At 45.4% G+C, this 26,803-nt stretch overlaps 1 protein-coding gene across 5 annotated transcripts in view; it reads left to right on the top strand.

Annotated features, from left to right (window-relative positions):
* Positions 1 to 457: 457 nt before the first annotated feature.
* Positions 458 to 26,803, top strand: part of LOC147638563 (ATP-dependent DNA helicase SRS2-like protein At4g25120) — a 157,653-nt gene continuing 131,307 nt past the window's right edge. For 4 of the 5 annotated variants that reach the window (XR_015265915.1, XR_015265916.1, XR_015265917.1 and 1 more), the window contains exons 1-14: positions 458 to 591; positions 695 to 1,002; positions 1,257 to 2,355; positions 2,582 to 2,623; positions 2,715 to 2,878; positions 3,035 to 3,266; positions 3,360 to 3,416; positions 3,518 to 3,623; positions 6,958 to 7,091; positions 7,206 to 7,280; positions 7,361 to 7,486; positions 7,901 to 8,032; positions 8,167 to 8,250; positions 8,341 to 8,451. Coding sequence is in view for 2 of the 5 variants with exons in the window: in XM_086798477.1 (XP_086654603.1) it covers positions 782 to 1,002; positions 1,257 to 2,355; positions 2,582 to 2,623; positions 2,715 to 2,878; positions 3,035 to 3,266; positions 3,360 to 3,416; positions 3,518 to 3,623; positions 6,958 to 7,091; positions 7,206 to 7,280; positions 7,361 to 7,486; positions 7,901 to 8,032; positions 8,167 to 8,250; positions 8,341 to 8,451 (2,583 nt within the window). In the remaining 3 variants the exon portion in view is untranslated. Of the gene's footprint in view, positions 1,003 to 1,256; positions 2,356 to 2,581; positions 2,624 to 2,714; positions 2,879 to 3,034; positions 3,267 to 3,359; positions 3,417 to 3,517; positions 3,624 to 6,957; positions 7,092 to 7,205; positions 7,281 to 7,360; positions 7,487 to 7,900; positions 8,033 to 8,166; positions 8,251 to 8,340; positions 8,452 to 26,803 lie in introns of all 5 variants that reach the window. The other variant, XM_086798478.1, reaches the window with a different exon arrangement.

The following is a 26,803-nucleotide window of genomic DNA, read 5'->3' as shown; positions in this document are numbered from 1 at the left end:
TCTCTTTCTCAAACACACACACACACACACATAAATGTACACCCTACTTAAAAGAGTGCACACATATAAACACACGCAAATGTAGATGTATTTGATATAAACATTTATATGTACGTGCATATATGCGTGAACGTGGCATGATGTGTCAAAGAAGTATTGTTGCACATGCATGTGTGTGTGTGTGTGTGGGGGGGTATGTGTGTGTGAGGTTGAACACATTTATGAACTTTAGATATATATATATATAGTGTGTGTGTGTGTGTGTATGTAAATGTACACACACTTGAAATCATGCATGCACAAACACACTTGAGTGTAAGTGTGTGCACACATGTTTTTTACCCTCACATGTGAACTCACACCCATATAAACACGCAAGTGCTCTCACAAATACACACGAGCAAAAAAAACGAGCGGGTCACATACTAGTAAATATAGAAATATAGATGTATAGATTTGAAGAAATTAATAAATGCAAAAAATGTTTTGGTGCGCTAGCATTTTATAGGCGCACACATTTCTCGCGGCAGATTTAATTCGAATTAAATCGTATACAGGAAGCATCTCACGACAACCAGCATGTGCGCGGTGGTAGGGAATATATCCGTTGGCATGAAGAAAACATAGACGATGCTTAGAACCCTAGAATTTGTGCTGAGTATGGATAATTGATCCGTTAGGGTTTCTCATACAGGTGTGCAGAAAACTCTAGCACAGTCGATGGATTTTGTGGAGTTAGGGTTTTCATGTGTATGCAGAAAACCCTAGTTTGGCTCTTACCATGGGAACTTGGAAGGAGAATTTTCCACCATCGCTTAGGTGTCATTCTTCTTCTGCAGCAAACCTTGGAAAGGAGCTCAGCGTGGAGCAGAAACGGCGCATCGATCAGAACTTTAGGGCAGCCAAGGCCATCCTTTCTCGCAAGAGGCCTCATACAGACACATCCAAGTCCACTTTCTGTCATTCCCCGCTGACATGGAAATCTCTTCTTCCTTATGAAAGGTAAGCTGCACTAACTTCTACACATAGAAATGCAGAACTGTATGAGAACACCTTCACATTCTCGCTGTGCCATTATGCTACTGTATTCTGTACCACTCACTGCATGCATGGATCCTTTATTCATGGGGCAACTATCTGTGTGTTTGTAGGTGTATGTGTGTATACTGCATAATTCTTTGTGTGTGTGCTGCATAATTCTTTGTTCATAGAAAAGCTATCTTTATGTGCGTGAAAGGGAATCTTGCTGAATGCAGGGGCCATGGTGACCCTGAGCTTAAAGAGATGGCCACTCCATCTCTAGCAGACTGCAAACTGGCCAAGTCTTGTGATAAAGTAAGCTCTAACAAATCCTTACATGCATACAAGGATTGCACAATGCAGAGATTTTGTTCAGATACAGAAAGCTCTAACAAACCCTCAGATCCATACAAGAACTGTGCAATGCAGAGGTTTCCAGGGGATGCAAAAATCTCCAACAAACCCTCATATCCATACAAAGACTGCACAATGCAGAGGTTTCCATTAGCGACAAAAAATTCTAACAAATCCCCAAATCATTTTGAGGATATCTCAATTTGGAGGACTCCATCAGCAGACACACAAAGCTCTAATTACAAAGCCTTACATTCACACAAGGATTCTACAATGCGGAGGCTACTTCCATTGCACATAGAAGAGACTCTATTACCAGATCCAGATCTTGATGAGAACATTCTCAAGCAGCTAGATGCTCTTTGTGAGGCAAGAGTTCCTATAGCACAGCTATCCAAGAACAAACCTTTGGATAAGGATTCGGGATCGATTGCTCAATGTGCTCCACCCCTTTCAAATGCATCCATGGAAGATTGCTGTAATGAAGCTATTTCTCTTGCATCAACAGGAGAACAAATCTGCAAGTCAAAATCCTCTTCTTTTACAGGATTAGACTCTCAGTCAAGAGTTTCTTCTATGGTTGAATCTTGTAATAGTTCTGGAGCAGCCAATCAAATGACCACAGATGAAGCATCTCCAATACCCTTCGGTGCGAGCAGCCCAGAGCAACGAAGCATGCAGGACAAAGCAGATCTCTTACCAGTAAAGAGCTTGGCAAATGACCTTTTGAGCCCGACATCTGCCCAAGGTTCTGAATCAAACATTTTACTGCAAAGGTCAAGCCCCATGGTAGATACAGTTGCAGTGCATACTTCTTCTCTATCTTCATCATTACAGGAAACTGCTTCAAGTGAACTCTCTGGCTCTGCCTTAGAAGTGATGCCAGCATACTTGCAGACCTTAAATGATTCCCAAAAAGAAGCTGTGTTCAGTGATACTCAAAAACCACTCCTAATTCTTGCTGGGCCTGGGAGTGGCAAGGTAAACTGTCAATTTCTCTCATGTTATTCTTATTTTGAAAGAAATTGTGCTGCAGTAGAATCATAATCTATCGAGGCAGAAGCTCCCTTGGGATTCTGGAGTCTTTTCTTTAACATATTTCCTACACAAAATGATTTAATGGTCTCAATTTTGTAAGAGACTCAATTCCAAGTTTATGCAGTATCTTCATGTATGGTGTTTGAAGTATTCAGTTGATTGCTTGCAGACTTCCACGATGGTTGCCCGCCTATTGAGGCTGCTAACTGAGGTCCATCTTCAAATCCATGCATGGCCATTTGTTGACTATCTTAGCTTTTTAGCATCAACAACAGTTCTCTCTTAACATTCAACATGTGCAGGGTGTGCATGCCACAAATATTTTGGCCATGACATTTACGACTGCAGCTGCGACGGAGATGAAAGATAGAGTGGGGGCTCATGTTGGTAAATTGATCTCTAAAGAGCTCAATGTTTGTACTTTCCACTCATTCTGCTTGCAGCTGTGTCGATCACATGCAGAAAAGTGAGAGCTCCTGTCATCCAAAGATTGTTTGTACTTACTAAGTTGACTTTTCAACCAGGACCACATGTGCAGTAACTTCCTTTGTACGAGAAGAAGTAGAGTGGAAGGAGTGCCTCCTTACTAGTATATTGTACAAATTTGTATCGCCTTTTGCAGGCTGGGACGTTCTCCTGAGTTTTTGGTCTATGGGCATGGACAACAAAGGAGGGCTGTGGTTGAAGCAACAAGGTTGGCCTTGTCTGAATTTCAGTCCTCAAAGGATGCATTATTGCCAGTTGGAACTTTTCCAAATGTCAGGACTACAGCAGAGGACCAGCGGTCTGATGGGCTTATGAACCCAAGGGTGTTGAAAGAGAGAGCCAAAAAGTGGGACAAGTTTGTGACTCAAGTGAGGGTTACCATACAAAAAACTGCTAATAACATTGCAATGCTTGTTATGTCAGCAAGTTTATAACAGTGGTGGGTGTGTGTTATTTTCCAGGCCAAAGCATCTGGAAAACTCCCGGAGTGTTATGAAAAACTGGGAAACTTTTTTGGGGTATGTCTTTCACAGGACGGTTTGATTTGAGATGGTTTTAATTGAACATTGTGATGATGATGTGCCTTTTATCTATGGGCTGTAATGTGTCCTATTGACAGGCAGCTGTCTTAAGGCATTATAATGCAACACTAGCAGCTTGTGATGCTCTTGATTACCATGATTTTATCAACTGTGCAGTGACATTGCTGCGTGACAACTCTGAAGGTAAGGTTGTCCTAGTGATTTGTGTTCTCTTTTGGAGACAATGCTATCATCAAGTACTGTATGGAACCTGTTTTAGTCATTTCAAGGTTTTTGCTGTTTTGAGGCATTTGGAGTTTTGTTTCTCTTGCAAAAAAACCGCAAGGTTTAAGAAACTCTCTCTCTCTCTCTCTCTCTCTACATACATACATATATATATTGGGTCAAAAAAGAGATTTCTATTAAGTAAGAGAGAACACATACAAAATCACGGCTGAAAGCTGGAGATTGTCATCATAGAGTGTAAGATAACTGCAGCCAAGGAGGGGTGCGGCGATGCCAAGAAAGAGCAGTGGGAGTTGATGAGAAGGAGATTCCATGATCCCACTTCTCATGAAGATGGTGCGCTTTGCTTGCATTGATCTGGAGGGCCCTCGTATACGAGCCCAAGTGGCCATAAGAGTATGGATGATATCCCCCCAAATAGTACAGATGCATTGGGTGCCATAAAGCTGAATGCCCTCAAACGCCTTTGTGCATCTGGCTTATCTCCTAGGCTATGACGCCGGGGATAATCTCCCATGTGGAGTCAAGTCTCCCCAAGGGTGACGTGTATTGTGATCGATGAAATTTGGACCCATTACCGCCTTGTATGGAGACTTATTGTTGATCAACTAGCAAGACATGGGGATATGTCCTATATATCAGTTGGGCAAAGACAGATGATTGGCTTCTAAAAAACAGCCAACTAGGTTATATTACACAGTTTCCTCTTTATGGATTGACAGTGGCAAGGGCATATCAATTATTGCTTTCACAGCCATGGATAGAGGGACATGTGGATCAATTGTGGCATATGAATAAGTCCTTGGGCTGGTGGAAAGGTAATCTGGGAAAGATATGGCAAAGCAATTTGCCTTTAAAACAAAAGGTTTTTTTTTGGAGACGCCTCAAAGGAACGCTCCCGATAGGGGAGAGTATTTGGCAAAGCGGAAAATTGCGGCTCCAATTTGTTTGCGGTGCCATCATCAAATGGAGAGTATTGTTCATTTGCTATGGTTTTGCACTAACACAAGGGAGTTTTTGAATCATCTATCTTTGCATGGCAATAAGATTCCCTGGGGTCACATTTGGGAAAATGTTTTGGATGTTTGGAAGATTTCCATCCAGATTGTAGGAATATACTCTTTTCTTTGGTTGGATGAGATACTATATGGACAGTATGACTGGATCGTAATTATGAGGTGTTTGCACAACCTCGGATCGAAAAGTATATTTACCTGCGTCGTTCATTACGTCAGTCATTGCATGATAGTCTTGAGCAGATTGATTAGCAGAACTATGAAGTGTTTTTCCATTGCTTTTAGATGTACTTTGATGAGAGCCTCTCATTTTGAGGGTTCTCCAATATAAGATAAAATAGTGGTTTTCACAAAAAAATTGTGTGTGTGTGTGTGTGTGTGTGTGTGTACTTGGTCCTCTTCGGACATTCCCTAGTTATGTCTAGGGCGACAGAATGTCTTTGGCGTACCAAAACTGACCACCATAAGGCGGTGCGTCTTCTCAAATGCAGTTATGTTTGCACGCCAAAGATGCATGGGGGCTTGAACATCCTCAACATACATGTTCATGTGCTTGCTCGCAAGGCCATGCTCTTGCCTACTTTCTTGGAATAGCGTCAGCCTTGGACACTCATGCTTTCTCGCGTGTTTGCCTCTCTTAGGATAGCAACATTTGGGCATTGGACACCAGCTATCTCAGATGTTATTTTCGGGCATTTTCAAGGCCGCATTCTTGGCTGTCCTTTTTCTATCTGTTTGCTTTCCGATTGGCAGCAGCTTTTGGCACATTCATCTTGGTTTGGCCGCCCTCTGGATCCGGGCAACTCGCTTCGTCAACAGAGTCTACATTGGAGTCGGGTCTTTGATTCCCCTTTGGCACTTTTTCAGCCTTGTAAGGCTTATCTTTTGCATCGCTTGGGCAATTCTCTGGTGGATGATGTAGTGGATGACAGTGGCTGCACACTCCACAGGCCCGGACACGGTTTCATCTGGGGATGCATCACTGGCCTATATGGCGTGCTATCGCTGAGTTGCTACAGCCTTTCCACTGCTTGATTGGACGTTTGATCGGGGGCTACCAGGTTATTCCACTTTCTCTTTTTCCGATCTGTTTGCCAAAAAAGCCTACTATCTTCTTCCGCAACCATGGATTCAGGAGCATGGCAATTGTTTCTGGCATTTGGATAGGCCGCTTGGGTGGTGGAAAACATGTCTGCATCGTATATGGAAAAGTAAGCTTCCTCTCAAGCAGCGGGTCTTTCTGTGGTGGCGATGTCTGGTGGCCCGGTGGGGCTGCGGGTCTTTCTGTGGTGGCGATGTCTGGTGGGGCCCCTCCCAGTGGGTGTCCTTCTGGCTGCTTGACGTATTGCCTCCTCGGTTTGCCCTACTTGTTCGCATCCGTGCGAGACGGTCTTGCATCTTCTCTGGGCTTGAGATTTCCTGGCTCGTTTGACAGTTCTACTCCATGTCCGGTTTCCCAGCCTTTCCTTTGGCAGGCACTTTTGGTTGTTTGGTAGATATCCCTCTACCCCCGATTATGCTCTCTTTTTTTTTCTTGGTGCCGTTATTGGGCCTTATGGAATTTATACCTTGCCCGCAACACTCAGTTGTTTGGGCACACTTTGGTGGATGTCTTCGCCTTTTTCGATTTCTCCTTGCTCCAGTCTCTCCAAGATGCCCACTTTCTTGGAGACCTTTCCACGGCCCAGTCGGACGTGTTTTATCACTGTTTCTAGTTTTCCCGTAGTAGTTGCTCCATGTTGGGGCAGCTATGAATGTACATTGCATGGTTTTCACAAAAAAAAAAGTGTGTATCTACAAAATGTTGGGCGCATGGAATAAAACGACTATAGATTGAGTCCAAGAAGACAGAGGTTGGGCAGCCTAAGGAGGCAAAGGTCCAGCGCCCCCCCCCCCCCCCCCCCCCCCCCGCGCGGCCCCACGCGCCGCCCTCCCAAAAAAAAAAACCCGAAAAAAAAGAAGTAAAACCACCACCACCACAAACGATTGGGGCTGCAATGGCTCGATTTGGGGTTGCAAATCAGGTCCATGAAGAAACAGGTGAAAGTACTCACAAAGGGCTAACAGGCTGCTGCAACAACGGCTTAATTTGGGACTGCAAATTAGACAGAAAACAGGCACACAATGAAACAGGCAAAAGCCACAAAAAAAAACACTCCCATAATTTCGGCGCTTTGAAACAGCTTGCAGGTGTTGAAGCCTTGAAGGGGCGAAACATTTACTAAGGTTTTGATTGTAGTGATACCATCTGAACCTATCAACATTTTTCATTTCAGTTTTGAACCAGTGTTTGACAACATGGACGTGTGTACTTGTTGATGAGTTTCAAGATACTAGCACAATGCAATATGAGCTCTTGTGTTTGCTTGCCTCTCACAAGCGAGTTACAGTTGTAGGTGATGATGATCAGGTGAATCTTCTTTGCAAATCTTAATTTATGAGAACAATTTAGGGGCTTACACATCTCATTTTTGCTAGATTGCATTCTTTAGGAAGCTGTCTACTAAGAACCCTTTGAATGCAGTCCATATTTAGCTTCAATGGTGCAGACTCCAATAACTTCGAGACTTTTCGGAAAGATTTTTCTGAACTGAAGGAGGTTATTTTCTGTTTTCTAGGTTTAACCTATTGCTGTTGTAAAGTGCTTGTGTGAATGTTGAATACTGTTTTCCTCTGCAGGTCAGGTTGCAGCATAATTACCGTTCAACTCGATGCATAGTAGAAGCTGCAGCCTCTCTCATTGGAAACAACTTGAAACGCTGTGAGAATAAGCAAGCACTGACTGAAAATGCTTTTGGTGACAGGGTATCCACATCATTGACATGCCATGCCAAGCTTCTGTTTTAGATGACTTGTGAGGTGGGGTTTTTTTGGAGGTGAAAATCTTGTGTGAGAGGGTGGGGTTTCTTAGTGTTGCTTGAAGGCTGTGATTTGTCCCAGATGGGGGGACGGATCATGTGGATAAGGGGTAGAAAGCCCTTGTGGGCTGCTAGACTCCTCACTCCTGGGCCTGGCTCTTTTGGAGGGATTTTAGGGAGGTGGGTACAAACATGGGGTCCTCACAAGTACCGTCTCCTCCTACGTATGCAGAGTATGTGCTGCCTCTAAGCTTGAAAGGGATTGGATCAGCATGTGCACTATAGACCAGCATCTTACATTACTCTTATCTCTGCCGGGATTGGTGCACATCCTTTGTCATGTTTACTTAATGAATACCAGATAACCATAAAAGAGTGTAGGAATGATGATGCACAGTGCTGCTTTGCAATCGATACTATCATAATGAAGGCACATATGGGTTCTACTAATAAACCAATGTATGGTGATTGTGCCATACTGTATCGTCGTCAAGTAAGCTTTTCAATTCCACCATGGTCTTCTGGTTTGGGGGATGCACCTTTACTTAATGTCCTCTTTCAAATATGGGGGTGAACAGACCAGTGCGATTTTGATGTGTCTGACAATGAATTCTTACTTCTGTGTAGGTGACAGGGAAGGTTTTCCAATCAGCATTAAGATCACGCAAGATTCCGTTCAACATTCATGGTGTTGCATTTTACAGGAAGAAGGTAACAGTGACATCAGTGTTATGCTCCACATTTTTTCCTTGTGCAGGTTGAGTTGCTGCATGTTAACTATTTTTAAAGTTTTTTTGGCAGATAGTCAAGACTGTTATTGCCATGCTTTGGACAGCCTTAGATAGTGAAACCATCTATTGCAGCCGGGTCTACAAGGCTCTCTATGGAGGAGACAAGACTGAAGCAAAAAAGGTTTCCTTTTCCTTTTTCCCTAGCTTTTGATCATCAAGGTATTTATAAGAATAAAATAGAGAATCAACCTCAGTTACATTCCAATTGATTAGAGTAGTCCTTTTAAGCCCTATCATATTTGTCATAGAGTCTAGCATAAGTAATGTAAGTGACCAAATTAAGCAAATGAAATGGGACAATCAGACAGTGCATTAATTAATTACATGCACACATAACACAGGATTGAGTCCCAACATCAAGGACTCCCCATCTGCCTGACCTCCCTGCCTTGTCGGTGCCCGTTGCCAATTCTGCATGGTGTTGTGGTTCTTGGGCATTGTTTGATCCAATGTTGTGCACCTAGTCTACCATGTGCAAACTCTAACCTAGTTTCATAGCCACTCAACAATCTATTTGGCAAGTAAGATTAATAATTCAAAAGTGTTCTGGAAACAAAAATACTATACATTAAAATTGAAGGAGCACTATTGGTTCTTTAATACAACAACTTGCTGCCCTCATTGCCAACAAGAAGACTGTCCTCTTCTCTAGTCTCATGCCCTTGTTTTAAGTTTGAGGGGGCTAGTTTGGGAGGTTGAAGAATCACATGTGTGGTCAAACTCCTTTGTAGGCTTAACTGTGATCTGCTGTATCATGTCACATATGCATGGGTTGTTTCTCGTACCGGTATGAACCTATTCGTACCGTAAAGTTCGTACGGTATGGTTCCGTACAATATCGTATGGTTTCGTACAGTACGAGTATGTTTGTTTGTTTTGTTTTGTTCCCCCCCCCCCACCTTGAGAAATAGATCCCAAATGCTCAACAAAAATAGAAATCCTGCTCAACGAAGATCTCAAATGCCCGCAATACTTTGCAACTTTCATGTCCACTCAGCATTCCATATGGGGTTGTTGAGAGGCCCAAAAAATATGGCAAGGTAGATTGGTAGTGTACACTTGATTGGTAGGATGAGGAGAGAATCTTGCTACATCACTTGGAGATCCCTGGTTTACGTAAGCTAGACAGTCAGATCCTCAAGTTATGTATGAGGGAGAAGATTTGGACAGGGCCATTTTGATCTACAGAGGAGTCCGTAAACCTATCACCCTAGATGCACTGCTCGTATTTGTGCAAGGACAGTCCCTTAGTCATAAACACTACACTGGGAGACCTTTGGTATCGCATTACCCATGCAGGCTCTTTTTTGGAGACAATTGGGAGATCCAATTGGGAGAGACACATCTCCATGTTCTAGTTCCTAAAGCATTGTGGACTCCTCCCTCCCCCCTCCCTCCGTCCCTCCCTCCCTCTTCCCTCACATTCAAGCTTGAAGCTCCATAGTTTGTAAGTGTTAAAAAAAAACCATATTTTATCGTACGGTATCCCAAAATTTCATATTGTACCAAAAATTCCCATACGGTATTGTATTTTCGTACCGTGACAACTACGCACGTATGGTGTGATCTTTGCACCTCCTTGACTCTGAAGGGAGGTTTGTTTCATGTGTGTGTCCACCTTTTGTAGGTGTACCCGAGGATCTCATAGACCCATTGGTCTTTTAAGACATTTAATATAACTTTCTTTCTTTCTTTCTCTCTACCCTTGACCACATCTTCATCCTCCGTGCCATCATCGAGGAGGGCATAGCATGGCATTAGAGGATTTATTGTTGCTTTGTGGATTTCCGCAAAGGTGTCGATAATGTACCCTGAGCCTGCGCCTCCTAGAGTGTCTACAAGAGATAGGAGTCTTTGGAGCATCATCGCCCTCTATGAGTTCGTCACTGGACAAGTGAGAGTCCCAGGAGGTACATCGAGGAGATTTCTAGCACTATTGGGGTTAAACAGGGCTGCCCTCTATCACCCACTCTTTTTGGCCTCTACTTTGGTGAAATCTCGAGCCTCATTGACAGATTCGGCGGGGCTAGTCCCACATTGGCAGACATATTGATCCCCCTACTCCTTTATGCAAATGACATCGTCCTCCTTGGGCTTCAGGGACGTTTGGATGCCTTACAGAATTTTTGAACTTAGTGGGACCTCACTATTGGGACATGCTCCATCGCCATCGAGCTACCTTTCCACGTGACGTAGCTGAGGGAGACCTCTTGGCCATACTCATTAGCCCCATGCTTGATATTTTGGAGAGTGGTATACCATCTATTGGGGGCTGATGCTCCTCCTGTGTTCATGTTCCTTGTATTCCATAATGTGATTTCCATGGACAGTTTTTTATCACTCCAACGAGATAGTTTTGATTTGTTCTATTTTATTTTCCATTCCATGATGAGATATGCCATGGACATTATTGTATCACTTTGGTCTCATAGGCCCATTGGGTCTTTAGTAGACGCTTAATATACCTTTCTTTCTTTCTTTTTGTCTTCCCCCCTCCCCCTTCACAGCCCCCAATTTCTTGGAGGGTAGGAAAGCTCCATCAAAATGTAGAGTAGGCCCTTAAGTACAGCCATCTCCACTTGCTTCTAGTCATGGCTTGTAGAAGAGGGTAGAAAAGGAAGAGACGAGGGAGAGATGGATCTTCCATGGGTTCTTCATCATGGCTTTGGGAGAAGCTCGGTTAGGGAGGCTCTCGTAGAATCCTCGAACTTGAAAGACGAGAATTCTTGGAGCTCCCCAAACCACTTGGCCACCTTCTCAACTAGATTGGGTACTTGCACCAATTGCTGGAAATAGCATGCTTTGTGATGAAAATAAAAGTTTAGGTAAAAGATACGATCTAAACTTGAGCAAGTTGCCCCGCCTCTGTGAGTTGTCAGAGTAGATGGGCTCGATAAAGCCTCCTTCGCCTTTTTAGATCAAGATCGCTCCAGGAGCATTGGGTGCTACACTAATTGTAACAAAGAAAACATCCTCCCAAATAGGAGGCATGAGAACTGGCTTGCTGCTAATAATATCCTTCCAATGCTTGGAAAGCCTTTTCCTGTTCTTCTCCTTGAGAGAAAGGGTTAGTATGCCAAAGTATAATAATATGATATTTAGTCTCGCTAAAATTTTCTTATGATTCTGACTGAAGTGGGGCCTCTACCCTCTACCTTTGCGAGGTCCATCTCCAAACCATCATTTGATACTACATGTCCCAGTAGCACAACCTCCTCCAACTCTAGTTTGTCACAATGTTGTTGAAGTGAGGAGCAAGTACAAAAATAATCTAGAAACATCCTAGTGAACTTGCCAAGATAAGGCTCAAATACCACACACAAAAAGTGGTGGGGTGTTTTGTCCGAAAGGCATGACTTGGTACAAATACCCCCCATTAAGGTTTTTGCTTGATCTTCTTAATGGATGTGGATCTGGAAGTAGCCTGCATAGCTGTCTCAAACTGAGCACATTTCGTGACCAGAAGCTTGTTTGAGGATCTTGTTGAGAGGGAAATGATCCCTTTTGGTACACTTGTTAAGGGGTCGGAAATCAACACTATGTGCAACTCAATTTGTTTTTTCGATCACAACCGGAAAGACTCAATGAGAGTGCTCCATATGATAGATGAATCCGGCTTCTAGAAGGTTGGAGATCTCCTTCTAGCGTGCTTCTTCTCTTACCTTCCCCAATTTGCGTAGCTTTTGGATCATGGGTTTCCTTCTTGGCATTAGATCAATCTTATCTTTCATAACAAACAATCGGCCTTAGTTCTGTGTAACGCGAAGCAAAGAGTTTCAGAAATCACTAAAGGCATGTATAGAACCGCTCTCTTTCTTCAGGAGATAAAGTGGGATCAAGTATCTTACCATTGTGCTTCCTTTGCTCCTGTTTGTTGACCTGTGGTTGTAGGCACCTTGAAGCCTCAGCTTCTGTCACATGCATCCCGCACTTGGATGCCACGTAGACATATCTATACAGAAGGTGCAGGACTTGGGGTGGAAAACTGGTCCCATGTGAGCCCAGTCCGGGACAAGTCAGCCAGGGTTCCACTCCAGTCGTCCGAGGTCAGGTGTGCATTGTCCTGCACATGCGTCCAAGGTCAGGAGTGCATTGTCCTGCACATGAAACAGTGCTAGTCCGCGCTGTGAGTCTCCCTCTGGAGGAATGATGTCAGTGGGTCTGTGTATCTGGTATGACACCTGTCATGTGCACAGTGTGTATCTACCGTGTGCTACACGCACACAAGACTAGCAAGACTAGCTTCGAGGTTTGGGAAAGCTTGGAGCTAGGCAGGTCGATTGGTGAGCTGAGTTAGGGGTAGACTAACGGGCGGGCACCCAGGTTATGGACAGGCGGGCGCCCAAGTGTGGACGCTCGATGACTGGCCAAGAGCCTATAAAAGGGTGGCCAAGGTTAGTCTCGCGTGTCTTTGTGAGAGCTTTATGGTTAGGAGCTTGGATCTAGTGTAGACGTGCATGTGCTTTATGCAGCCGAGGCCGACAGCAGTCTCGAGGCCCACGAGGGTAGCTTCGTGGCGGTATGGGACGTCACGAGATAAATATTGGTCGGTACGTCCATCTAGTTAGCTCAGCTTGTGGCTCGGTGGGGACAGCCAAGACTTGTGGGCTTGCCCACGGTTGTCAAGGTTGGGAGGTGAGTCAGGCCTGCACTCCCTTCACGTTTGTTTGGTTTGTTCGTAGGTCTCGAGTCTTGTACCATGAGGGTTCTTCAAGGAGATCCTATGGGGATTTGACAGTGGTATTAGAGCATGCCTCGTGAACGAGCAAGTTGGTAGGTAGAGGAAAAGAGGTCAAAGAAAAGGTATGAGTTCGAGAAGCTTGTTGTTTTTGTGAGTATACTGCTGTTTTTTCAGATTCAATATGTTTCTTTGCATCGTAAGAACCCATGATGGGGATTTTGGTCTTGGAAGGGTTGTTTTCTTTGCAAGAAGAGGGACTATGTGTTTTTCAACTGTATGAACAGTTGAGACAGAGGGAGAAGTGGTAAAAGCATGTCGACTGTATGTAAGAGAGAGAGAGAGAGAAGTGGCGCTTGAGTAGCAACACAGTCCATGTAAGCGAAGAAGGCAGGCATGTGTACGCAAGCAGGCGAGTAGACAAGCGCACGTGGGCTGGTTTGTGCGGGCAGGCGCAAGCGGCCAGATATGTGCACAAGCGGCAGCGCTAGGCAGGTGATTGCAGGCGCACGCGGGCAGTCGGGCGTGTTTGTGCACGCAGGCGGGTACCAGTCATGCGTAGAATCGCTGCAGGCGGCGCACTTGGGCTGATGACAGGTGGCATGAAGGCGGCGCTAAGGAGTTGTAGGAATTCGCGAAAAGCAAAGTTGTCGGCTGGAGGGTTTTTTTTTTGGGATAAATTTAGCTTTCGTTAAAAAAAAAAACCCACGTTGCTTTCGTTTTTTGCTGAACCTTAGTGAAAGGATTTAAAAAACCCAAGTGTTGCTCTATAAGTGTTTTTTTTAAGAAAATAGAATATATATATATATATATATATATATATATATATATATATATATATATATATATATATATATATATATATATATATATATATAACCAAAAAAAAACACAAAAGCAAAAGCTAAGTAAGCTTTTGGGGAAGCCTATAAATTCCCCTTAAGTGGGCTTCTTGCCACACATCTCTCAAGCTCTCAAGCTCTCCAGCTCTCTTCCTTGTGGAAGATAAATCTTTTCTCTCACCTTGCCCTCTTCAAGATGTCGACCCAGAATCTGAGATGGAACCTCTTCTCGAACATGAAGACTTGCTGGCTACGGAAGCCACTGATGGCGATCTTTTCGACGATTTTGTTTCAAAATCAGATTTTCAAGAGTTTAAAGTTGCTCTCAAAGCTTCTTCCTCGGAACGTCAAGTACAAATCGTCGCGCAGATGCAGGCTTTATAGAACTCCATCTTTTTGTTGACCACTACTCTATCTACTCTTTCGGGTATGGATACTTTGGCATTTGCTTTAGGGCCCAATATTACTCCGGAATAGTTTGGGGGCGAGCAAAAGCAGCGTACCAAGGAGATAGTGGACACTTGGCTACATAAGTGGCAGGTCCATTTTCAGTTTCATCCATATGACGATGGCAAAAAGATCCAATTAGCAGCAGGTTTCCTCTTAGACAAAGCTTTGCTTTGGTGGAAAGAACTCAATCCTAAACCAACAACTTGGGCACAATTTGAAGAAGTCTCCAAGAAAGAATTCCTCAAGGAAGAGGATGACTATGATATTGTTGCCCGGTTTGCTACTTTGACCATGACCTCGCAGAACCTCACTTATGAGGTCTATCTCCAGTCTATCTCCAAAAATTTAGGGACTTGTAGATGAAAGCTACGAAGATGGATTCCACCACTCTTTTGGGTTTCTTCGTAGCCGGTTTACCCGACTCATACCGTTTACAGGTTAAAAACAACAAATGCAAAACTTTGGACGAGGCCATTCATTCCGCTCGTATCTATGATGATACAATGGTCTCTTCCAAGTCTAAACCCGCGACCGAGCAGGGGAACAAGCATAAAAGGAAGTTCTCCGCACTAATGGCTAGCACGACTGAAGGAAAGTCTTCGGACCAACCTTCGAAGAATTCTACTTCGATCCCAGCAAAGAAAAAACGTCTTCTTAAGACTTTGAAGCTCAAGAAGGAGGGTTGTTGATCTGTGAAGAAAAAGAACATATGTGTAACGAGTGCCTGAAGCAAAAGGGTGCAAAGACCAACGTAGGACCCAAGCCAAAGGCAGCTAACCAGTTGTCTTTGATAGGTACGTCAGTTACTGTACTTTCTCGCTCTACTTCATGTTCTGATTGTCTGTTCAACTCTAAAGTTTTTGGCGTGCATGATCTTCTTCGAGTTTATGGAGAAGTGAATGGCCATAGAATCCACATTCTTCTAGACACTGGCAGCTCACACAACTTTGTTAATTACAAACTTGTGCAGAAATTGAGTCTTGACACAACACCCAGCGATTATACCTATGAGGTATACCTACTTGCGGGTCGGCAAGTATGGGATCGAAAGGTGGAGATGCTACCAATCCGGATTCAGGACTACAAAGATACTCTGGAGTGCTATATTATGCATCAAGAGCATGTAGACTTATTATTAGGGATTGAGTGGTTTAAGACTCTTCATGTCGAGATAGATTGGTCTAGTCATATTTTTTCTTTTGAACATAGGAACACCCAGTATAGTATCTTAGGTGATTGTATACATCCCTCTCAGGGACCTCTTGTACATACAGTTGATTTTGGTAATATAATGGATTCTTCTTTGTATATTGCTTTCCATTGTGTCTTGATTCCACTTTCTTCATTTCTCATACCTTCAATGGATGCTAATGAATTAAGTGTGTTTGAAAGCAAAGAATTAAAGAAGATACTTGATTTGTTTCAAGATGTATTTCCTAAGGAACTGCCATTAGGCGTACCACCTGAAAGGCCAGTAGATTATCGTATTGACCTGGTCCCTGGTGCTCACCTTGTTAGTATTCCACCTTACAGGATGAGCCAAGCTGAGGAAGATGAGTTGGCCAAACAACTCGAAGATTATTTGAGGATGGGCCAGATCCGTCCAAGTAAATCACCTTGGGGTGCACTTGTGTTGCTTGGGAGAAAGAAGGACAACACTTGGAGAATGTGTATAGATTACAAGAGATTGAACAAGCTGACAATTAAGAACTGTTATTCTATCCCTAGATCAGATGTCTTGATTGACCGGTTAGCCGGAGCGAAATATTTCACGAAGATAGATTTACGTACTGGCTATCACCAGATACGTATTCATGAAAGGCATGTCGAAAGAACCGCCTTTCGGACTAGGTATGGCCATTACGAGTTTCTCGTATTACCTTTTGGGTTAACCAATGTTCCAGCCACTTTCCAGCAAATGATGAACGATCTTTTTCGTGAACATTTGGGCAAATTTGTGGTTGTGTTTCTGGATGATATTTTAATATATAGTCGTACTCTCGAGGATCACGTTAGACACCTCGCGATTGTCTTAACTATTTTAAGATAGAATCGACTATATGCTAAATTAAGTAAATGTGAGTTTTTCATGACAGACATCATTTACTTGGGACACAAGATCACTAGAGATGGATTGAGCATTGACTATAACCGAGTTCAGAAGGTTCTGGCCTAGCCTATACCGCAGACAGTGAAACAACTTTGTTCTTTTCTCGGTTTTGTTGTTTTTTTTCGGAAATCTGTGCAGGAATACTCTCAGCTCACACTATACAAGAAATGTTACAAGTTGCGAAAGAATCTATTAGAAGTGCTCAAGACAGAGACAGATTTTATTCTAATAGACATCGTTCACCCAGAGAGTTCTCTGAAGGAACGATGGTGTATTTGCGAGTTCCCAAAGATTTCGAGACTTTACGAATAGGTCAATCTTTGAAATTATCCCCTAGATACTGTGGACCATTTCGTATTACACGACGCATATGAATTGGATTTACCTTCTCATGTGAAAGTTCATCTTGTATTTCATGTCAGTAGACTTAAGTACTGGGTGGAACAGACCAGTTAGTTACTTCTCAAGAAATCATAGATGTCGAGGACTTGATATTTGTTCCACATGACCTTGAAAAGATTCTTGGATTTCGTGAAAGAAGATTGCGTAATACGCAAGATCAAGTGGAAGGATTGTGTTGAGTGGGAGACATTGACTACTCTAACTACTCTTCAGAGAGATTACCCTGGCTTTTTAGTGAGCTCAGGAGTGAGCTCTTAGAGGAAGGGGAGTATGTCATGTGCACAATGTGTATCTACCGTGTGCTTACACGCACACAAGACTAGCTTCGAGGTTTGGGGAAGCTTGGAGCTAGGCAGGTTGATTGGCGAGCTGAGTTAGGGATAGACTAACGGGCGAGCACCCAAGTATGGACGGGCGGGTGCCTAAGTGTGGATGCCCGATGACCGACTAAGAGCCTATAAAAGGGTGGCCATGCTTAGTCATTAGTTCATAGAGTCTCGCGTGTATTTGTGAGAGCTCTATGGTCAAGAGCCTGGAACTAGTGTAGACTGCATCTGCTTTATGTAGCCGAGGCCGGGAGCAGTCTCGAGGCCCGCGAGGGTAGCTTCGTGGCGGTATGGGACGTCATGAGGTAGAGATTGGTCAGTACGTCTATCTAGTTCGCTCAGCTCGTGGCTCGGTGGGGACAGCCAAGACTTGTGGGCTTGCCCACGGCTGTCAAGGTTGGGAGGTGAGTCAGGCTTGCACCCCCTTCACGTTTGTTTGGTTGGTTCGCAGGTTTCGAGTTTTGTACTACCAGGAGCGTTCTTCGAGGAGATCCTATGGGGATTTGACAACACCGGATGCCAAACCACTGTGTAGACAGGTAGGGTTTGCATCTAGGAATGGGGCCAGCCCATAGGGCTGCCCCAAGAACAGATATGTGGGCATCAGGGATGTGTAGAACCACCCCCAAAGGGGCCAGGAGGTCCTTGGTGGTGCCCACCAGCCATGGGATGGGATGGAAGGGTTGTAAGCCAGCTGACAGGGCATCTTGCCCTTAGAGGCTGTCGGCTAGGTGTGGGGCAGCCCACACAGGCTGCCCAACAGCGAAAGGCCATGTGCATAGGTGGCCAGCCATAGGTGTGATGCGCAGGTTTTTTTTAGCATTAAATATTATTTAATGCAGTCGTGAGGCTTTTTTTTTCCCCAGAAAGGAGACTTCTATTAAGTATGAAAATTTTTACAAAATGGAGATTTCACACCAAGCAAGGTGGAGATCTCAACCAATCAGGAGCCCTGTGCTGCCAATAGGGTCTCAAATGAGAGGATGTGAAAAAGATACCAATGTCTCACTCTTTCATAAACTGGGTGCGCTTCCTCTCCGTAGCCCTCGAAGATCCCTGGATTCTGGCCCAGGTAGCCATAATGGTGTGAATAATATCACTCCAAATCGTGCAAAGACACTGAGAAACAAGAACAGGAGTACCCTCAATGGCCTCAGTGCATCTAGCCTTCCAGATATTCCAGGCTGAGATGCTAGCAATAATCTCCCAAGAACTGTCTAACCGTTGTGCCGGAGGGACAAAGTGTGAAAGTGGCAAACCCTGAAGACAACACTGCCGAGCAACTCCTTGCCTAACCATAATGACCAAGCTCCTGTCAGTCCCCTCGAATCTCAGCTCAGGCCCAGACTGTGTCAACCAAATGATAGAACCAAAAAAAATGATAGCATCCCTCTTAATCCTACCAAAGAGGTGTGCAATCGCAGACCAAACCCTCTATGCTTCCCTGCATTCCCATAAACAATGGTAAACTGACTCTGAAACTCCTGCACATCTAGGGCATGCTGGGCAAGCACCAGTAACAGACCTCCACTGATTGGTGGCTAGATCACCATGAAGGGAAACCTAGATAAAGGAGGAAACCTGTGGCTTCCTATAAGAGTGCCACAATCTCCACCATAGTTTTTTCCATACGGGACCATACGGCAAACGCATACGTGTACGGAAGTATGATTGGAGTATGGTTCAGCCCCTGGGGCTGAACCATACGTGACCCTAATTTCCATGAAAAAAGACAAGAAAATATACAATTTAATTTGCACACATTTAAACTTCAGAGACACTTTAGTACTTCCAAATTCCAATTTCCAAGTTCAAACTTCCAAGTTCCAACTGGTTACTGATGTTCAAAGTTCAAAGTTCAACTTCAAAGTTCAAACAGTTCAACATGAATTTTGAAATAGTAGCTACAGCCTACTAGCTACAACAAAAATATGAAACTTCAAAGAAATAGCTACAGGGCCCAGGCTACAGCCTAGGTCCTAGGGCCCACACCAAAACATCAATGATCAAACACCAAAATGCATCACAAATGATGACTCATAAAGTAGCTGCAGCTTGCCCAGTGCCCACTGCCCAGTGCCACTGGCTAGCATGTTCAAGTCTCAGGCTGCAGCCTGCATGTCACACACATGATGCATCCTCATCATCCACATACTGAAGGCTGGTCATCCTCATCCTCATCAATGCCAGCAACTTCCTCTTCCTCCTCATCCTCATCCTCCTCATCCTCATCATCCTCAGCAGAGTCTTCACTAACATCCTCGGTTGCCTCTTCGCCATGGGACTCGAAAGGAGTGGAGCTACTTGAAGCTGCAGCACCACCCATCCTTCCTGCAACAAAAGGAGCTGTAATCTCCTCGTCTCCCTCTGTAGTCTCCTGCAAAGCAAGCAGCCTGTCATCATCCTTCTCCTTGTTGATCATTTCCAAGGTAATCTCTATCTTTTCAAATCCCCTTTCCTTGATTTTGGAGATGAGACGCAAATTAGTGTGGATGTACACTAATTTCTCCGTATTCTTAGGAAGCAACCTGTTTCTTCTTTTGGTATGGATAAGAGAGAATGTGCTCCAATTCCTCTCACAAGGAGAAGCACATGTGCCCTGCGAGAGCACTCGAAGAGCCAATTGCTGCAATTTTGGTGTGTGCGCCCCAAATGTCTCCCACCATTTCACCCCTTGATGCATCCTCTTTTGATCCTTTGCAATGGCACGAGCAAATGTGCCTGCCATTGACTTATAAAAATCCAGCTCATCACATAATATGCCCTGCTTTTCAACATCAAACTTTGTGAATCGCTCCATAACATCCATCAGCCCATCATGTACCTCCTTGTCAGAATCAGGATTTTTCTCTCTCCAAATAGGATGGAGAACAAAAGCAGCTGCATGCAATGGAGAGTGCATCATATCCCACCTATTAACACACAAGGCTTTGATGTCTGCCAACTTAGAGGACTCAACCCCTTCTACACTTTGTATCTTCTCCACCATTCGATCAGTAAGCTCATACACAAGCCCCATGGTGGCCCCTTCCCTGTAGAGAACTTGAAAGTTGAAAGTTGAGGGAGACACAGTCACACAGACAGAGAATTCTCTGTAGAGTCCCGAGACATAGTTTGGGAGCTTTGGGCAAGTGAAGAGAGCAAAATTCAGGCCCAGGGACCAGCCCTCGTGCGTGGGAGTTGTGGTTGCAACTTGCAACGTGCAAGGAGCTGCGTTTCAACGCACGTCTCCTTCAACTTCCAAGCCTTCAGCTTTGGTGATTGCCCATGGGAAGGATGATGAGAGGGCCAGCCACCAACACGCACTTGCCTGAAGAATGAGGACTTGGATAGTAGGACCGTAGGAGGTGGAGGCTGTGGCTGCAGCCTGCAAGGCTGCAACTTCAATCGTCGAGAGCAGCACCTTTGTCGAGAAGCGCACCCACAGATGACAGTGACACGACGTACGACTCCAGCTAGAATTGTTTAACACAACTTTATCAGGCACGCCGTTTTTTTCCCCAAAAAAGGCCACGTCTGAAACTGTTTTCCATACGCGTATGATATCCAACGTATCATACGTCTGGAATCTTCAATCGGACGCGTCCGGTTCCAACTATGATCTCCACCAAAATGCCCTCTGAATGTCAATCGAAATGCCGTAAGACTCCCAATGGGGTCTAAGAGTAGGGACACTCTGAATGTGTCCCAAGCTAAGATGTTTGGCATTCCGCACCGTATAACAGAAAAAGGCATGCTTTTCAAAGGATTACAAGCATCCTTCCACTCCCACTCACCGGGGTCCCAAGGCAAATGTCTGATAGGGCAGCCACCATACAACCAAAGGCTAACACTCTCTGTGATCATCCTTGGGGGGGGGGGGGGGGGGGTCAACAAAGACGTGCTTCCCTAACCTGCCAACAACCTTGACTGGACGAATATGGGGGCTCTCAATAAGGTCCTGCACATCACATCTCTCTAGCTGTCATCCATCCTGTACATCATCCCCCTAGGCAAGGAGATACCCATAACCTGAAACACCTGTCCCAGAGAAAACCCCAAACCAAGAATGATGACGACCTTCCAAAAAAGATCCAGTAATCCAGTGGTTGGGAATGGCTGCATCAATATGTGCAATCCTCGGGCTAGAACCTTTCAAATGCTGTGTGATATCCAATCTCTGCACCTCGGTAAGGCTTTGAAACCTCTTCCAAGCCTGCTAGCACTGTCGGGCATAGGGTCTCCCAGCCAGCCCAGCGAATATGCATAGCTGCCCCAAGAGGCCTACCATGCACATCGAAGATCAAATCATTCCACAGAATGGGCTGCCGGTTAGCTTCCTCCGCTGAACGTGGGGGATGTGTACCAAAAAACTCCTCAGGCAGTCCCAGCTCCGTAGGAGGGACCTAACTAGGGGGGACGAAGGGGAGCGGTGAACTGCATCTGAAAAAATAAAGCGTGAGGTGAGAGTCCAGTCACCTCCACGAATAGGGACACACTTTGTGATCTGTTGCATGAGAAAGTCCTTCCACGGCTCAATGCCTAGAAGAAAGCCCCTAACAACAAGCTTACAGAGCAAAGCCTTACATTGCACCTCCGGGTCAATGATATTCAATCCTCCTTCCTGCTTAGGCCTGATAATGGTTTCCCAAGCAACTCTGGCCGTGGTGTGTGCATTTCCATCAAGCCCTGACAAAAGAAAGTTCCGAATAAGGTGATGAAGCTGGCCAATTGAGCCCTTATGAAAAATCCAACACGAAGCAATAAACCAAGACGTGGCTAGCAAAACTTGGTTAACCACCAAAGCTCTAGAGGCCAAGTCGAGCTTCCTCCTACTCCAATGATGAAGTTTGCTTTTAATTCTTAAGAGCACTGGAGCAAACTGTTGTGCAAGGAAGATGTCAACGCCCACTGACAACCGAGGTATCTGGGAGAGCATCCTCTCTCAATCCAAGTAAAACGAACATCTGTACCCCAATCTGCAAGAGGAGAATCACTGATCCAAAAACCAACTGATTTATGCCAATTGATAGTAGCTCCTGCTGCCAAACAAAAGGCCTCCAAGGCTGTCCGGAAAGCACATAAACAAGCATGTGAAGCCTCAAGGAACAATGCCGTATCATCTGCTAACTCAGAGGCAGCCTGAGACCCACGACAGCAAGGGCAGCCCGAAGAAACCTGCTCATAGCCTCAGCTACAATGAGGTACAGTAAAGGGGTGAGGGGACAGCCCTGCGTGACCGAACGGGAAATCTGAAAACGTTGGCCGCGCCCCCCACAAGCTAAGACAGTGCTATGAGCCTCCCTGTATAGGCAGGACACCCCTTTGATCCAGTTTTGGGAAAACCCCATAAGTGCCATAGTGCCCTCCAAAAAATCCCAATCCACTATGTCATAATTTTTTTCAAATCCGTGAGGTAAGGCGGCATCATACCCGACAGCCACATTTCCTGAAGGGCAACAGTGATAGCATCTCCAATATGATCCCAAAAAAGAATAAAGAAGGCGGGAGAAAGACCATCATCCCCTGGGCATGAACCACTGGAAAGAGCATGTAGTGCGTGAAGGAATGCATCCTTCGAGAAAGGGGCATCCAGGGAAGAACACACATCATCTGTAATGAGCTTGGGCATGCACTCCCAACTTTCTGCCGCGCCACATCTCTCGGAGGAGAGGGCACCTTAATAGTCAACAAAGACCGATAAAAATCTGAAGCAATACCCCTTACCTTGTCAGGCTCAATCTGAACCTCACCCCATGAATCCTGCAAATACCTCACAGAATCCCTACTATGGGAAGGCCTGTGTGCTGAAAAAAAACTCTTTGTTGCATCTGCCACCCATCTGAGTCCAAAAAGCCTCGTTCGCATGAAACGCGAACTCAGCCCTCTTGTCCATGGCCAACTGCAGCTCTGCTCTAAGTGTGGTCAAGAGGTCTGTAATCCAAGACGCATGTGGATGCTTTTCATGTTCCCTCTGAAGAGCAGCAATCCTACGCCTAATAGCTCTTTCCTTGTCCACAGCCTCCTTCTTCTTGGACAAGGCAGCGCTATGATAATGATGGCTGGTCCTCTCAAGAGCCAGCGCAATATTATGACGAGGATTAGGACCATCACAAGACCTCTACATCTCTCTGATCTCAAGGGAGATGTTAGCATCTAGATAAAGAGAGTCAGGGATACGGACACGGGGAGAGGCCGAGCGAGCCCCAGGCTCCTTGAGACACAAAACGATGGGGCAATGATCGGATTTGGTGGTGCTAGGCATAATAGCAATGGTGCCTCCTCTGTTCAAGGACCAATCATCCACATAAAATCTGTCCGGACGTGCAAAGATGCTCTCAACCCCGCTCCTGCGGTTATGCCAAGAGAAAGATAAGGAATTTGGCCTTCTCTAGAAGTCATCCTCAGTCCAGCAATCCCTGCCAAAGAAAGAGAGCGTGAACCTCTCCCATGACGCTCGCTCCAAAGGGTGTAAAGCCCCTTCGCGTCCACCCTTCTTCTCTGAAGCTTACTCAACCATATTGAAGTCTCCTCCCACTATCCAATGATCAACCTAGGGAATGACATTTGTAATGGTGTGCCAAAAGGCCACCCTTTCACCTCTCATGTTAGGTGCATAAATATTCAAGATTCCCAATTTCTGACCCTCATGCATGATTAAGATCCACTGTGCTCTAGCAGGGATGATAACACCGTGCCCAATAACATGAGGCATAACGTATGCTGCCACTAAAAGGCAAACACCCCCTCTAGTCCCAACAGCCAAGGACCATAAGGTGTGGCCAGAAAGCATCTTACCAGTTTTGCCACACTGAGATCTATCCAATTTGTGTTCTTGCAACAAAAGTATATCCATAGACCCTCCTGTAAAACAGGAGGGTGAAGCTGGTCCTTCAGAAGGCGCTTCCTACCACGGGTGGGAAGCCCTCCAAGGCCCTCCAAGGCCCTGAACATTCCATGAGACGATTCTCATGGAACAGAAGAGGGTTTGACCCTTGATCTAAGAAGACGATGGGCAGCCTGAGGACGCCTCTCATAATGTTGGAGGACGGGAGAATCCACGGGGCAAAGTCCATTGACAATTTGACATGCCCTTGTCCGGGGCCCTGCACAGTACCTGCATATGTACGAGAAACCTGTGCACCCTGCGGGGCATCAAGGGCAATGGCATCATGTTGAAAATCCTGCAATACATGATCCCTACTGCACTGAGCATCCTGCAGATCACTCCCTCCAAGTAGAGAGAGGACTCAACAAAATCATCCTGATCTGATATATCATCTCCCTGCAAAGAAGCATGAGCTGATACCTCCCTCTGCCCAGAAACATCATCTATCTGAGGTGCATGATCCGAGGAGGTCTTCCCATCAATCGCACTAGGGGGGCGGGCATGAGAGACATCTCGCCACACCTGGCGGACTGTAGGACAGGAAGGATCCAAGGGAGGTGGTGCCTGAGAAGCACGCTTGCGAGGCCTCCTGCGACCCCGAGCCCGAGGGCAATCTCGAGCAAAGTGACCCTGTTGGTGACAAACCCGGCACTGATCGGGTTTACCTGCAATCTCCATACGTTGCTTCAAAAGACCACTAGGGCCCGGAAGCAAAACATAGTCCGCAAAAAGCTCACAGTCACGGGCAAGAACCATGACCCTGGGGACAGCATCCGCCGAGGCAGTAACCACCTGGGCAGAAGATGTCGGCAAAGCGTGGAGGGGGGGCACTTGAAGAACCAGCCCAAAGGTGGACTTGATGGCCTCTAGCATAGGCCAATATGTGCGAGGAAGACCTGGGAATCTGAGAGTAATCGGGAAACGGTTCTGGTCTTTCTTAATAAGGTCAAAATAGCTGGAGTAGGGAAGAAAAAAAATATTCCTCGGGCCCAATGGCAAAGGCTGCCCTTCAAAACCTTTGAGGCTGCGTCCTCGGAATCAAAATCCACCTGGAAGAAACCTCTTCCAAGCAACCTGACATCTCGAAAGTGTGGAGCGAGGTCGGAAGGCAGAGGTGCCAGGACCCAATCCCGAGCCTGGAGACGGGAAGGGTGAGATCCAAAGATTCTGGCAATGAGGGTCGTTTTAGAGTCTTTCTCGATTTCGGCGAAGAGGACCGCGAGCTCCTCTTCGAAAAAAACAATGGTTCGCCCGGCCGAGGGAGAATGATTAGCCATGATGCTAATCGAAAAAGAAGGCCAACTTGAACCCGGATGAGGAGCAATCCGAACCAAGGGGAACATGCAGGCATGAAGGCGAAAGAAAGGAAGGGAAAAAAAGAAAAAAAGAAAAAAAAGAAAAAAGAAAAAAAGAAAATAAAAGAAAAAAGAAAAAAGAAAAAAAGAAAAAAAAGAAAAAAAAGGAAAAAAAGGGAAAAAAGAAAAAAGAAAAAAGAAAAAAGAAAAAAGAAAAAAGAAAAAAGAAAAAAGAAAAACGAAAAACGAAAAAAGAGAAAAGAGAAAAGAGGGAAAAAAACGGGGAGCTGGACACACAGGCGAAAGGATGAGCTGCGCAGAGGGATGAGGCGGAGGAATGAAGGGGAGGAAGAGGCAGGGGCGACCAACGGAGGAGGAATGATGGGAGGCGGAGGAGAAGTTCGCTGCGCAGAGGGGAGAGGCGGAGGAATGAAGGGGAGGAAGAGGCAGGGGCGACCAGCGGAGGAGGAATGATGGGAGGCGGAGGAGAAGTTCGCTTCACAGAGGGAAGAGGCGGAGGAATGATGGTGGGCAGAGGGAGGGACGAAAGGACAGAAGGGAGGTGGAGGAAGGAATGGGCGATGCAGGCATAGAGGCGGAGAAGGACAGAGGGAGGCGGAGGAAGGAAGGGGCACAGAGGTGACACAGGCACAGGGGCGCAGGCAGGGTTCGGGGAGCTTACACGTTCATACGCTTTCGTCGCAGTTATAGCACATGGTGTTTCTAGCTAGGTAGCAAAAGCAATAAAGAGTACTAGTCGTGAGGCTTTTAAATCAGCCGCCTGGATTTATACCAGCCGACCAGCACACTGAAGGGGTATAAATACCGATAGCATAAAATCAGTCCATTTATCTCATAATTCACAAGGTGCTGCAGCTACTCAAGGGCTAGGACAGCCAAGGGAGAAGCTAACGCAAGGGTGAAGGTTTGAAGGTCAAGGGCAGAGATCTATCTCAGCCAAAACAGGTTCAGTCAGTCTTTTATTTTCAGATTTTGCATCATTCTAATAAAGTGAATATACCATTCGTGGTGGGGGCCCTACAGAGGGTATTTGGGACCCAATACTGTGTCCTCTTCTCTCTCTCTCTCTCTCTCTCTCTCTCTCTCTCTCTTTTCATTTTCTGGTTTTTTATCCAGACATTGTATCAGATCCACCATGATGTAACTTTTTGGTCTCATAGGTCATTATGGCCTTTTGAAGACGTTAATATAACATTTCATTTCATTTCATTTCTCTCTCTCTCTCTCTCTCTCTCTCTCTCTCTCTCTCTCTCTCTCTCTCTCTCTCTCTCTATTTTTCTGCACATCTACATTCAGTTTTGTGTGTTAATTTCGTCGTGACAAGTGTGCTGATTTTTGAACATTGAAGTTACCGATCTCCCCGAAGCTTCCGCATGTTACAGCTTTTTCCTCTGAACTGTATCCCTCCAAGCTATCTCCGTTGTCAATGGACTCCTCAGTGGTTCTCCTCTTCTGCACTGCTGCCTGATTCCCCTTGAGGA

Source organism: Cibotium barometz, chromosome 5 (assembly GCF_041138505.1).
Source record: "Cibotium barometz isolate CiBa-2024 chromosome 5, ASM4113850v1, whole genome shotgun sequence".
Lineage (NCBI taxonomy): Eukaryota > Viridiplantae > Streptophyta > Polypodiopsida > Cyatheales > Cibotiaceae > Cibotium > Cibotium barometz.
Note: the sequence above shows the minus strand (reverse complement) of the source record. Positions and strands in the feature narration are given on the sequence as shown.